Below are 12755 nucleotides of genomic sequence, written 5' to 3' on the forward strand. Positions count from 1 at the left end.
AGCGCTTACTATGTGCCGAGCACTGTTCTAAGCGCTGGGGTAGACATAGGGGAATCAGGTTGTCCCACGTGGGGCTCACAGTCTTAATCCCCATTTTACAGATGAGGGAACTGAGGCACAGAGAAGTTAAGTGACTTGCCCACAGTCACACAGCCGACAAGTGGCAGAGCCGGGATTCGAACTCATGAGCCCTGACTCCAAAGCCCATGCTCTTTCCACTGAGCCACGCTGCTTCTCTACTTTGAAGGCAGAGGTAGAATGAAAAAGTAAATTAATGTCAGAGAGAGAAATTTGCTCATTCCACTCTACTTTAGAGGAATTTACCGCTAAATTGTGAGCTTGTTCTCCGCCCTCCTGGAATCTTAGTCGATCCGTCACATTTGTGGCATTAGCACACTGAATGGGGACCGACTTCTCTCCTGCCTTTGGAATGGATTAGAGTCCTGTTTGTATCTCATCACCATTCAAAAGAAGACGATAATATCGAACGACTTAGACCTACCGAGCGCGGGATGGCTGTCTACAATACGGATCGGAATGGTCTGCACATCCCCCAACAGAATCTGATGAATGCTTCCCTCGAGGCTTCCTGAGTCCTCAACCCCTCCAACTGTCACCAGCTGGCCCATTGCAACTAGGCTCTGCTCTGCTCCTGGAAGGTTATTGCCAGAGGAGGCCTGAGTCCTGTTGGTCTGATTCAGACAAGCTCCTGCTCCGCCATGGAGGTTATGACCCTGACTGAGGATTAGCGAACGGGTGGTTATGGCACTCCCCACGCCATCCAGAAGACTCGCAGAACCGGGCGGGGGGTGGTTGTTTACTGAGATCAGTGCAGTCGCTCCGTCGGTCGGGGGGAATGTCGGCTGCAACTGTAAACCCTTTGAAACAGAAAAGGATACGTCAGCACCGCTCTGTTCACTGTTTGGCTTATAAGGGATGACACTGACCTTCCGGTCTTCATTTTTCATCAATTAAGGTGTTTGTGAAGTTTCTACTCTGTGTCAGGTGCCGCGCTAAGCGCTGGGGGAGATACAAAATAATCGGGTAGGACCCAGTCCCTGTTCCTCAAGGGGCTCATGGTCTAAGTAGGAGGGAGAACAGGGACTCCCCATTTTACAGAGGACGGAGACAGGAAAAAGTGAAGTGACTCATCCAAGATCACACAGCAGACGAGTGGCAGAGCTGGAGCTAAAACCAAGGTCCTCTGACTCCCAGCTCTTTCTATGAGGCCACACTACTTCCACACTCTTTGACTGTAATGAACTAACATCTGGCCCAGAACCAGAACGATGGGAAGCAACATGGTGTAGTGGATAGTGCACCGGCCTGGGAGTCAGAAGGTCATGGGTTCTAATCCCTGTTCCTCCATTGCCTGCTGTGTGACCTCAGGCTAGTCACTTCACTTCTCTGTGCCTCAATTACCTCATCTGTAAAATGGGAATTGAGACTGTGAGCCCCTTGTGGAACAGAGACTGTGTCCAACCCGATTTGCTTGTTTCCACCCCAGTGCTTAATAAAGTGCCTGGCATATAATAAGCGCTTAGCAAATACCAGTATTATTATATTTGCCAAAGGCATTCAATATATAATTGCTGGATGAAATAAGACTATTATATAGAGGAAAATATGAGTTGAGCTGAGGGGCAGTACAACAAACTCTGACAGCACATACACAGATTTAAGCTTTTGTGACTGGTAGCTCATTTAGAATTTCTCTCTCCAATTACAACAGATAAAAGAGCTAGGATACTTTCCCAATGATGACTCATAACGGGAATGATTCTCTGCAAGAACGATCAACATCTTTTCCATTATGAAACACAGCAAAAGAACAACAACCCTAACTCTGAAAACCAGTGTGGAAGCCATTAAAACTGACTGATCTATTGACACTTACCTGTAACTGTGCAAATATTTTGGGCTGAAGAGAGGAGAGGGAAGAGAGCAACTGGGCTGTCTCTGTAGACAAAGATTCCCCCGTCTGACTTGCTTCCACTTTGGTGACAACTGATTCCCCTGGTGAGCTTCCTAGAGCACATCACACCACCAATCAACAGTTAAGCAATCAATCAATGGTATTTATTGGGTGCTCGTTGTGTGCAGAGCACTGTACTAAGCGCTTGGGAGAGTGCGATATGACAGAGTTCCCTGCCCACAGTGAGCTGAGGACAAATTACACTGGGATCTTACTAGTTGAGTTTGTGAGGGAAAACAGAATCTTTGGGCTAAAAAGGGTTCTCAGATCAGCTAGTCCACTGCAGGAAGGGCTCTAAGCCACTTCAGATGGATCAATCAATCAGCAGTATATCTCACCCACTTGCTGGGTGCACAGCACTGCCCTAAGCACTTGGGAGAGTACCGTATAGTTTGTAGAAATGATTCTGTCCTCAAGGAGCTTTCAGGTGTGAATTTATCTTGTTTTCCAATATTCTCAGAGGACACTCCTGGAGAACTCTTCAAGAATCCTAAAACTTAAGGTAACCAGATCATCTCTGTAGTTCTGAGAGGAGTTGATTGGAAGTCGCCCTTTCAGTTGGCATCGTGGGAGGGCCCGTGATCGTTAAGACAGTGATAGCAGTGACACAGCAGCAAGGCAGTGGAGAGGAGAAACTGTTCTGCCTCTCTTAACTCCCTCTTTCTCCTCCTCCTCCACCTCTGCGTCAAACAGATGCTCCTTACCACTGTTAGCTTTAAAGCTCTCAATCAGCTCTCTCCCTCCTACCTCACCTCTCTAATTTCTCATTACAACCCAGCCCGCGCACACTTCATTCCTCTAATGCCAACCTCCTCATTGCACCTCGCTCTCATCTAACTTGCCACTTACCCCTTGCCCACAGCCTACGTCCAGCCTAAAGCTCCCTCCCCCTTCACACCTGACAGACAATCGCTCTCCCCATCTTCAAATCTCCATCTTGAAAACTCACCTCCTCCAAGAGGCCTCCATCACTGAAGCCCTCATTTCCTCTTCTCCTACCCTTACACTTCTGCGTCACCCTTACGCAGAATAAAGAATTAAAAAATTACATAGAATAAAAAATAAAGGTATTGCATCCTTTATTCACCCCACCATCAGTCCATGGCACTTGTGTACATATCTATCATTTATTTACATTAATGTCTGCCTCTTCCTACAGACTGTAAGCTCCTTGTGGGCAGGGAACACGTCTACCGACTCGGTTGTATTGTACTCTCCCAAGCGCTTAGTAAGGCGCTCTGCACACAGTAAGTGCACAATAAATATGATTGGTTGATCTTCCGCAGAGAGGGAGCAATCAGCACCACAGCTGAACTGCCCCATCTTGAGCTGGATCCCAGGAATTCCCAACTGAATGGAAAACCTTCACAATCCAGCCTGCAGTAGTACTGGAATCTGCAGGTGTGGTGTTCCAGTGCACATGATAGCGATGAAGGGGGAGCTGGGTGAAAGATGATTCTGAATGTGAACCCTTGGACACCCTGCCCCTGACAGACTCCGGCTTTGTATCTTGCACAAATCTTTCCATTTCAATTTCAAACATCATGTTGTCAATTCTTGCATGCAGCAAAAATATTTCACTGCCCAAACGCTTTCCTTAAGTGACCTATGTAGATTAAGGAATGAGAGTTGGTGGCGAAAGAGGAAATACCTCCCATAGCTTGCAAAGCCTCTACATTTCTGGATCAAAGGGCATTGATATGAATGCCAATTAACTTTGCTACTGATATGTTTGAGTGGCTAGTTACAAGCAAAGCATCCAAAGCCTCAAACACCAATTAGCTTTGTGGCTATATTTCTGACATAGTTGAGAATATCTTTTCATTGTATTCAACACGACCTTACCCTCTCTGGGTGGTGATGCCAATGTAACGGTGACGGTCTCTGTGAGAACATTTCCACTATCGGTGGTCCACTGAAGCTGAAAGGAAAAGTAGACCCATTCAGGAAGACTGAATCATGGCAACCGAATAATATTTACAAATCATCAATACTCAAACATCACCCTGTGTACTGTACTTGCCTACTGCTTTCTTGCCTAAGTGCAACTAAGTCAGTCACGGTACACATAACCATTGTCTGTTTCTTTAGATACAATCACATTCAAATAATTAATATTAGCCAACAGGCTACAGTTGGACATGCGTGTCTCCTTGGGCTACCTTTCAACTCCACTTTTCCCAGCAGAAAAGTGATGGGAATATGATTCAAATTTGTGACAAGAATGCTGTAAGGATGAACTCATAGCTTTTGGCTTCCCTGAAAGTTAAACATCATAAGTGGCACTGTTTTTACCGCTAGATTTAGAAGTTCACCTATACTAAATGGGGGGAACCTAAACAGCATAAAATTCTATGTGCTGACAGAACAGGATTTTTTTTACGTTGTCAATGGCTTCTCTTCCTTAAGTGACCCATGGAGATTAAGGAACGAGAGTTGGCATAGAAAGAGGGTATGCCTCTCATCGCTTTCTGGGTCAAAGCATCTTGACAAGAATCCCTCGCCAATTAACTTTGCTACTGATATGTTCAAATGGCTTGTTACAAGAAAGAGCCAAAATCACCATAGACGATAAACAAGTCTCCTTATTTGCTCATGAGAACAACTGGATGAGATTAAAGAATCACACTGTTTTTTATCGCCGTGTGCGGGTTCAGAATTTGTTGAGACACATTTGATCCAAAGAGGAGTAGCAACGTACTAAGCAGACACTAGAGGTTTGAAAGACTAAATACTCCTCCCAAAGTGAACTGAGAAGTGGCTCGATGTTTTGTAACTGACTTCCCAGAATTAATCAAATTATAAATATCAGTTATTCACAACCCACCCTCAAAGGCATCCAATTGTTAAAATAGCTTCCCAAAAGGAGAGACTAGAAGGAAACAAATCTGCAATTGAAAATGCAACTTTAATCATACCGTTGCTGGAATTGTTTCGGAGTTGAACACCATCTCTCCATTTCTCAATGACTTCTGCACCTCATGGATATGATTTTTTATATCATTCACAGTTGGAAAGAAGGACAAATTATGCCTTTCAGGTACCTCATCTGGTTTGAACAGTTCTCGTTCTACAAACTTCCTAGAGGGTATTTGAAAGGTTATTCGAATTAGTGTGCTTCGAGATCCTAAAAAAGTCCTTTTAAAAGCAAAGCATGGTTTATGACCTTTCAACTCTTTGCTTTCTTACTTCGGTTAGCTCTCTCTAGTCAACATATCTCAGAGCCCACTCTCTTGGAATGGCTCAGAGAGTGAATTCACCTCTACAGACACATACAAACACATTAACCCACATGCACCCTCTCATATCCATACCTCACATACCAGGGACAAATGCTGGTTCAAAAGCTTGATAATGCAGAAATTTTTTAAAAAACCCTAAAACATTTTTTAAAAACCCGATTTCAACCCAATGACCAGGAGAATTCCAAGCATATAATAACAATAATTATTATTATGGTATTTGTTAAGCACTGGGGTAGATACCAGGTAATCGGGTTGCCCCATGTGAGGCTCACAGTCTTAACCCCCATTTTACAGATGAGGTAACTGAGGCACAGAGAAGTTAAGTGACTTGCCCCAAGTCAAACAGCTGATAAGTGGCGGAGCCGGGATTAGAACCCACGACCTATGACTCCGGAGCCCATGCTCCCTCTACTAAGCCACGAAGTCTGCCATCACCAACGGCCGAGGAGTCTCAAACCAGTCAAGGAGAGTTTGATTAGGCAGAAGAGCCGGGAAAGCACGTTCCAATCAGCAGCGCTGCAGTAACTAAGAGGGACGAACCTGGGGATGGAACCAAAGGCCCCTGAGCTGGAACGGGCTCAGGCGTGTCCAGCTGGGACTGTTTAGTTCTAACACGTGCCTGCTTCGGTCCAGAAACTCCCGCATGGCAGCCACGCAGTAGGGCCCCGGTTAGCAAATATGAATGCTTTCTGAATGGCTGTGCTACTTGAGTTATTCACAATTGAAGAGGCAAGTGAAGGTTTGGGATTCTGGAATTTTTTGGGTTTGGTGACATATCACCAGCCAACCCAAGGCACCCACCACTGCTGCACACAGACTCAGACCTTCGACGTACTCACACACATGTAGTTACCTCAAACACATGGGCGTGTACACACACACACACACACACACACACACAGTCTTTGGACTCATGACAGAGGCCCAGATGCCTGGAAAGAGAAGACAACCCCCCGAAAGTGGTGACAGGGGGTGTGGTGGCATTAGGGAGGTTCCGTTAACACAGCTTCCTTTCAAAGCTGAAAGGGGACTGGGGGTGGGTGGGAGGACTGGAGGCTGTCCTCTCTCCCCCAGGCAGCCCTCTGAGGCAACACAGCAGCTAAGGCTCTGGCTGCGGAAAAACACCCTCCCAATCTAAGCCACTCTACGCGGGACAAACCTAATGCAAATTCACATAGATGCAGTTAAAAAGAACAGAATATGCTGGACCTTAGCTGTTTCCTCACAGCATAGACTTGCTCTATTCCCTGAGACACCAATTCTCGGATCTTATCTGCCACTTGTGGGTGTAGGCGGGAAGGTAAAACGCCGTTTTCGTCTCGATCAGCCTCTTCCTCTTCTTCAGCGGCAGACACGGGGAATGGGGAGGGTGAAGATGGAAGGCAGGACGTCTCTAATTCATGATACTGGTGAGCTTGCTGGGTGGGTAACTGCACGTACCACCTGATGGAAGAAAATTTTCAGGTCAGACTCACAAAGTCCATAAATGATCCTTACTATTGATTCATCGATAAGAATGGAAATAAATCTAGTAAGAAAAGAAGTCTGTAAGATGGCAGAGGCATTAATTATGGGAAGCAGCATGGCTCAGTGGAACGAGCCCAGGCTTGGGAGTCAGAGGTCGTGGGTTCTAATCCTGGCTCTGCCACTTATCGGCTGTGTGACTTTGGGCAAGTCACAACTTCTCTGTGCCTCAGTTACCTCATCTGGAAACTGGGGATTAAAACTGTGAGCCTCATGTGGGACAACCTGATTACCCTGTATCTACCCCAGCACTCAGAACAGTGCTTGGCACATAATAAGCACTTAACAAATACCAAAAATAATAATAATAATACGCTTCTTAAGCACTTACTATTTGCCAGGCAGTTACTAAGCGCTGGGGTGAATACAAGAAAATTGGGCTGGACACAGTCCCTGTCCCTCATGGGGCTCACATTCTCAATCCCCACTTTACAGATGAGGTCACTGAGGCCCAGAGAAGTCAAGTGACCTGCCCAAGGTCACAAAGCAGACAAGTGGAGGAGCCAGGATTAGAACTCATGCCCTTCTGACTCCCAGGCTTGGATCGTACCCACCATGCCATGCTGCTTCTCAGTTCTGTAAAAAACTTTGGGACCAAATATTTATATGTGTTGTACTTAGAAACTCCTATCCTCCCAAGTTAAAGGAAAAGAGAAGCAGCTTGACCTAGTGGAAAAAGCCTATAGCTGGAAGTCAGAGGACCTGGATTCTAATCCCTGCTCTGCCACGTATCTGCTGTGTGACCTTGGGCAAGTCACTTAACTTCTCTGTGCCTCCATCACCTCATCTACAAATGATAATGTTGGTATTTATTAAGCGCTTACTATGTGCAGAGCACTGTTCTAAGCGCTGGGGTAGATACAGAGTAATCAGGTTGTCCCACGTGAGACTCACAGTTAATCCCCATTTTACAGTTGAGGTAACTGAGGCACAGAGAAATTAAGTGACTTGCCCACAGTCGCACAGCTGACAAGTGGCAGAGCTGGGAGTCAAACCCATGACCTCTGACTCCGAAGCCCAGGCTCTTTCCACTGAGCCATGCTGCTTTGCTATCTACAAGTGACTGTGATCCCCATGTGGGACATGGACTGTGTCCGATCTATTCTGCATTTGCCCTAGAGCTCAGTACAATGCTTAGCACTTAAATTCCTGAAAAAAAATCAGTCACCGCTAATGTTCAAAGTCAGCATAAAATTGAGGAAATACTGAAAATTCATATACTTTTATAAAAGCACTCTTGTAAAGATCTAATCACAGATAATTCATCTCACAATAGAAAAATAATAATTATTGTGGTATTTGTTATACACTTACCATGTGCTAGGCACTCTACTCAGCACTGGGGTAAATACAAAGAAATCAGGTTGTACACCATTCCTGTCCCATGTGGGGCTCACGGTCTCAATCTCCATTTTACAGATGAGGTAACTGAGGCCCAAAGAAGTGAAGTGACTTGCACGAGGTCACACAGCAGATAAGTGGTGGAGTCAAGATTAGAACCCATGACCTTCTGACTCCCAGACCCGTGCTCTATCCACTACACCAAGAAGATTGGCATCTTTTGAACTGGGCGTAAATGTCCCCATTTCCTCTATCTCATCTCCTTGCGGATAGAGACTACCTATACCTACTCTTTTTTATTGTGCTCTCCCAAGTGCCTAGAACAGTGTTCTGCTCTTACTAAGCACTCCATAAATACCACTGGTTGAACTCACCCACAAATAGGCTTTTTCACTGCACCTCCCACCCTTCCATCCCAAGAAATGGTATGATCTGTAGACTGTTACCTCCTGCCCTTCCATCCCAAGAAATGGTATGATTTGTAGACTGTTAATGCTGTATTACACAGAATGTTTTCCCCTTCCAGAGGCTCAAAGCATTATCTCCACAGCACTCCCAGCTCCTGTTGGCCCAATGCGTGAGAGAATCAAATGGAAAGGAAATTCAGGTCTTTTGTATGGCAGTGTAGAAAGCAGACCCATGGCAATCAAATCAGCCTGAAGGGATAGCATTTTAATGGTTACCTTCATGCTAGTACATTTGCAATAAGCGTGTTTTGTCCAAAATGAGAAACCACACGTGGAATCATACAGAGTGGATGACAAACTGGAGTATGCTGCTATCCCTTTCCCTATTTTTTACTAAACTAGGTCATTTCCGAGTCACTGTAAAATAGATATCCTGTAGAAAGACAGTCAGCTAACATTCAGAATCTGTGTGAATGAGATTTATTGAGTGACTGTGTTTGGAGTGCCATACTAAGTGAGTTGGAGAGTATTAGAATTAGTAGACAATAATCCCTGCCCTCAAGGAGCTTACAACCTAGTAACCCAAATTGATTTTTAGGCAATGAGAACTTTCTTGTTTGCACTAATGCTCCCTCTTGTCTAAAACTACAAGCACCTCTGGCAGAATGTCATGTTTCACTGGAATTTCTTTGCTGTTTACATTATCAACCAACGGCAGCAGGAATAATTAAACATTAGAAATAACGTTCTAATTCTTGTGTGATATGAGACCCTAGCACAATAGTACTCCGAAGAAGCAACACCTTTGATTATTAATTTCCTATTTTCATCCTTTCTTTTGGTGCAGAAAATTTTTTATAATTTATATGTAAAAGAACCACTCAGCAGAGTCCCCCATTTCTAGCCTTCTTTTTGGCTGATCCAGTGCTCAGACACTCCCCTGGCTTGGGATTGGCTGGATGTCAGATGTGCCCAAATTGTGCATCCTCTGTTTTTCTCCCCCTTTTCCCCTTTGCCTTCCCAAGCGAGAGGATACCCAAGGATTTTGAGACAGGAACCTCCCAGTCCTATAATTCCCTCTGTTGGACCACCTTTCAGGGAAGCCTGTGGCAGCCACAGCCAAAAGAGAAAGAAAGAAAGGTAAACCTCAAAGGATGTTGCGGAAAAGCAGGGGGAATTGGGAGGAAATTGAAAATGGGAAAAGCATTGGGAGGGGAGAGGGGTTGAGGTGACGACGGCGCAGGGAAAGGGAATGGGTTTGGGGATTAAAAGGGTCCTTCGCTCAGGGAATAGAGCGGGAGTAGTGCAACGAGGTAAGACGTCAGACTGAGGATGGATGGTACGGAGAGAGTGAGGCTGAGACCAGAGCCAGGGTGGTAGAAATGGAGTTAGGTCGGGGTCAGGAGAAAATGAGGGATTGAAGCTGGGGGGTGGGGCAGGTGAGGAGAAGGAGCAGAGCCAGGAGGGAAAGAAGGAGGAGGAAGAGTGAGGGACAAAGAGAGCATCGAGCCAGGAGAGGAGTCAAGGCCGGGGTTGGAGGTGGGGAGCGGGGTAAGGACAGTCCTGGCAAGCAGGAGCCATGCAGTGAGGTGGAGGCTCAAAACCCTTGAGCTACATCTGCTAATGCTCTCATTCTGCCTCCAGAGTCCAAATCAATCAATCAATCAGTGGGATTTATTGAGTGTGTACTGGGTCCAAATCCTGTTGAGAGAGAAAGGCAAGAATTGGGTAGAGTCCAAGGTGGGAGGATAAAGGCGATATCTGGGGTTGCCGAGCTGGAAAACACACATGCAAGCGCCCATCTACACCTTCCCCCTCAAACAAAGAATTAGACTCCCCTACTCTCACCATCATCATCATTGGTCTTACAATAATAATCATTATAATAGTATTTGTTAAGCTCTTACTATGGGCCAAGCACTGTTCTAAGCATTAGAGTAGATACAAGGTTATCAGGTTGGACACGGTCCCTGTTCCACATGGGGCTCACAGACTTAATCCCCATTTTACAGTTGAGGTAACTGAGGCACAGAGAAGTGAAATGCCGTGCCCAAGTTCACACAGCAGACAAGTGGCAGATCTGGGATTGGAACCCATGACCTCCTGTCTCCCAGGCCCATGCTCTATCCACTAGGACCCGCTGCTTCTACTTGTGTAGAGCATTGTCCTAAGCACTTAGGAGAGTACAATACAACAGAGTTGGTACATGTGTTCCCTGCCCACAGTGAGCTTACAGTCTGGAGGGGAGACAGACATTAATATAAATAATTTCTATCCTTCTATATACACTCCACCACAAATATATGATTATACTTTCCCCTACATGCTATAAACATACACAGACACAGACCTGCCCACACACTCATTTATATTGTGAGCTCCAGAGGGTTAGTGAGTGTATAGTCTCTCTCACTGATTACCACAGTTCCCTGGTAACAATAAGCACCTAATAAATATAATTGTTGCTACAAATAATAATAATAATGCTGGTATTTGTTAAGTGCTTACTATGTGCCAAGCACAGTTCTAAGTGCTGGGGTAGATACAAGGTAAGCAGGTTGTCCCACGTGGGGCTCACAGTCTAATCCCCACTTTACAAATGAGGTGACTGAGGCACAGAGAAGTGAAGTGACTTGCCCAAAGTCACACAGCTGACAAGTGGCGGAGCCGGGATTAGAATCCGTGACCTCTGACTCCCAAGCCCGGGCTTTTTCCAATAAGCCAAGCTACTACACACTCATATATACCTATTCGCAGAACACTAGAAGAGAGAAGAATAGGAGGGCAGAAAGCATGTGACACCCGTTGCCTATCTAATCCAAGGCCAAGAATTTCTTGTAGCCACAAATTATCTACGGTTACGAAAACCCAGAATACATTTTTCTTTTTTACTGTCTTTGTTTAAGTGTTTAGTATGTGTCAAATACTGTTCTAAGCACTAGGGAAGATACAAGATAATCAGGTCAGACACAGCCCTGGTCCCACATGGGGCTCGGAGTCTAAGTAGGAGGGAGAACAAGGAAATTTGCTTCAGTGCACTCAAGGAAACGGAGGCTCAGAGAAGTAAAGTGACTTGCCCAAGGTCACACTGCAGGCAAGTGGCAGAGCCGGGATTAAAACCCAGATCTTCTGGTTCCCAGGACGATGCTCTTTCCACCAGGCCATATTGCTTCCCCACTTGATTGTCTTGAAAAAAATTAGAGTGAAATTTGAAAGTTCTTTTATGACTTCTAGCTCTAACACAGCACTGGAAAACCACGTTCTCAATAAATAGCAAATCAGCAGAGGCTTCAAAACCTCAGGCACAAAAATATTATCTTTAGTTAAAGTATATATTTTTTGGAAAACTACTAGAAAAAACAGAGTACTTGGTGCTCCATCGATGTTCTTGAAGAGAGCATGAAGGTAAATGGAGTTGGTAAAAAGTATGTGAAAATTATACCTGAGAACCCCTCCAGCAGCTATCAAGTTCTTCTTCAGCATATTGAAGGCTTTTTCCTGCTCCATTCTTATGATTTTCTTATCAATTTTGGGGTCAGTGGGAACTCTATATTCTGGAAACTTCTGGACCTTCTTAATGTAGATCCTTTAAGAAGAAAGGATAATGAAGGTTCATTACTTGTTCGTTCATTTTCTCTCTCTCTCGTGAGTGATGAAATTATACCTTGGAGAGTTTATGGCAGAAAGTGCCATCACAACAGTGGTGTCGTCCTCAAATTCAAGAGACAACTCTATAATAGCCTACATGACTTTCACAATCTTTACTCTCGCTAACTCGTTTCATAAATGCCCGGATCACGGCCCAGCCGGAACCGAACCCCATGAGAGGGAGATCCATTCTGGGCCAGACACACCTGCTGAGCGTAGAGGGATGAGTTCAAAACAGCAAGATCCCAACTGTGCTGCTACACAGAAATGGGGAGCCTCGTGCCCATCGTATGCCCATACATGGCACTCCTACCGCCCCCCGCTCGTCAGGACCCGAGGTTCTCCATAGGTCAAGATGCCTGAAAGGAGGCAAGGAGAGGGCATGTAGGCCAACTGGGCAATCCCAATTGGGCCCAGGTCCATCCCGTGTTCTAATTTAGAAGACCTGAGGAAGAGAAGATTATCTCTTTGCCCTCACAGCTGTTTTCTCAAGCTTGACTTGAAGCAAATCCATGGAGAAATACACGGAAAGTTGCATTTTCATACCCTTTAAATTTAGAGAGCAGTAAAAATACTCCTTTTAGAGAAGGTTTCAAAACACAGTTGGTTCTGCCA

At 45.3% G+C, this 12755-nt stretch overlaps 1 protein-coding gene across 6 annotated transcripts in view; it reads right to left on the reverse strand.

The window, feature by feature from the left end:
• CARF (calcium responsive transcription factor) overlaps positions 1-12755 on the reverse strand; it is a 59080-nt gene that overhangs the window by 7917 nt on the left and 38408 nt on the right. For 5 of the 6 annotated variants that reach the window (XM_039912524.1, XM_039912525.1, XM_029069207.1 and 2 more), the window contains 6 exons: positions 11935-12078; positions 6430-6663; positions 4894-5056; positions 3821-3896; positions 1898-2028; positions 503-878 (listed from right to left, as the gene is read on the reverse strand). In XM_039912524.1, the coding sequence (XP_039768458.1) occupies positions 503-878; positions 1898-2028; positions 3821-3896; positions 4894-5056; positions 6430-6663; positions 11935-12078 (1124 nt within the window). The remainder of the gene's footprint in view (positions 1-502; positions 879-1897; positions 2029-3820; positions 3897-4893; positions 5057-6429; positions 6664-11934; positions 12079-12755) is intronic. The other variant, XM_039912526.1, reaches the window with a different exon arrangement.

Source organism: Ornithorhynchus anatinus, chromosome 7 (genome assembly GCF_004115215.2).
Source record: "Ornithorhynchus anatinus isolate Pmale09 chromosome 7, mOrnAna1.pri.v4, whole genome shotgun sequence".
NCBI lineage: Eukaryota > Metazoa > Chordata > Mammalia > Monotremata > Ornithorhynchidae > Ornithorhynchus > Ornithorhynchus anatinus.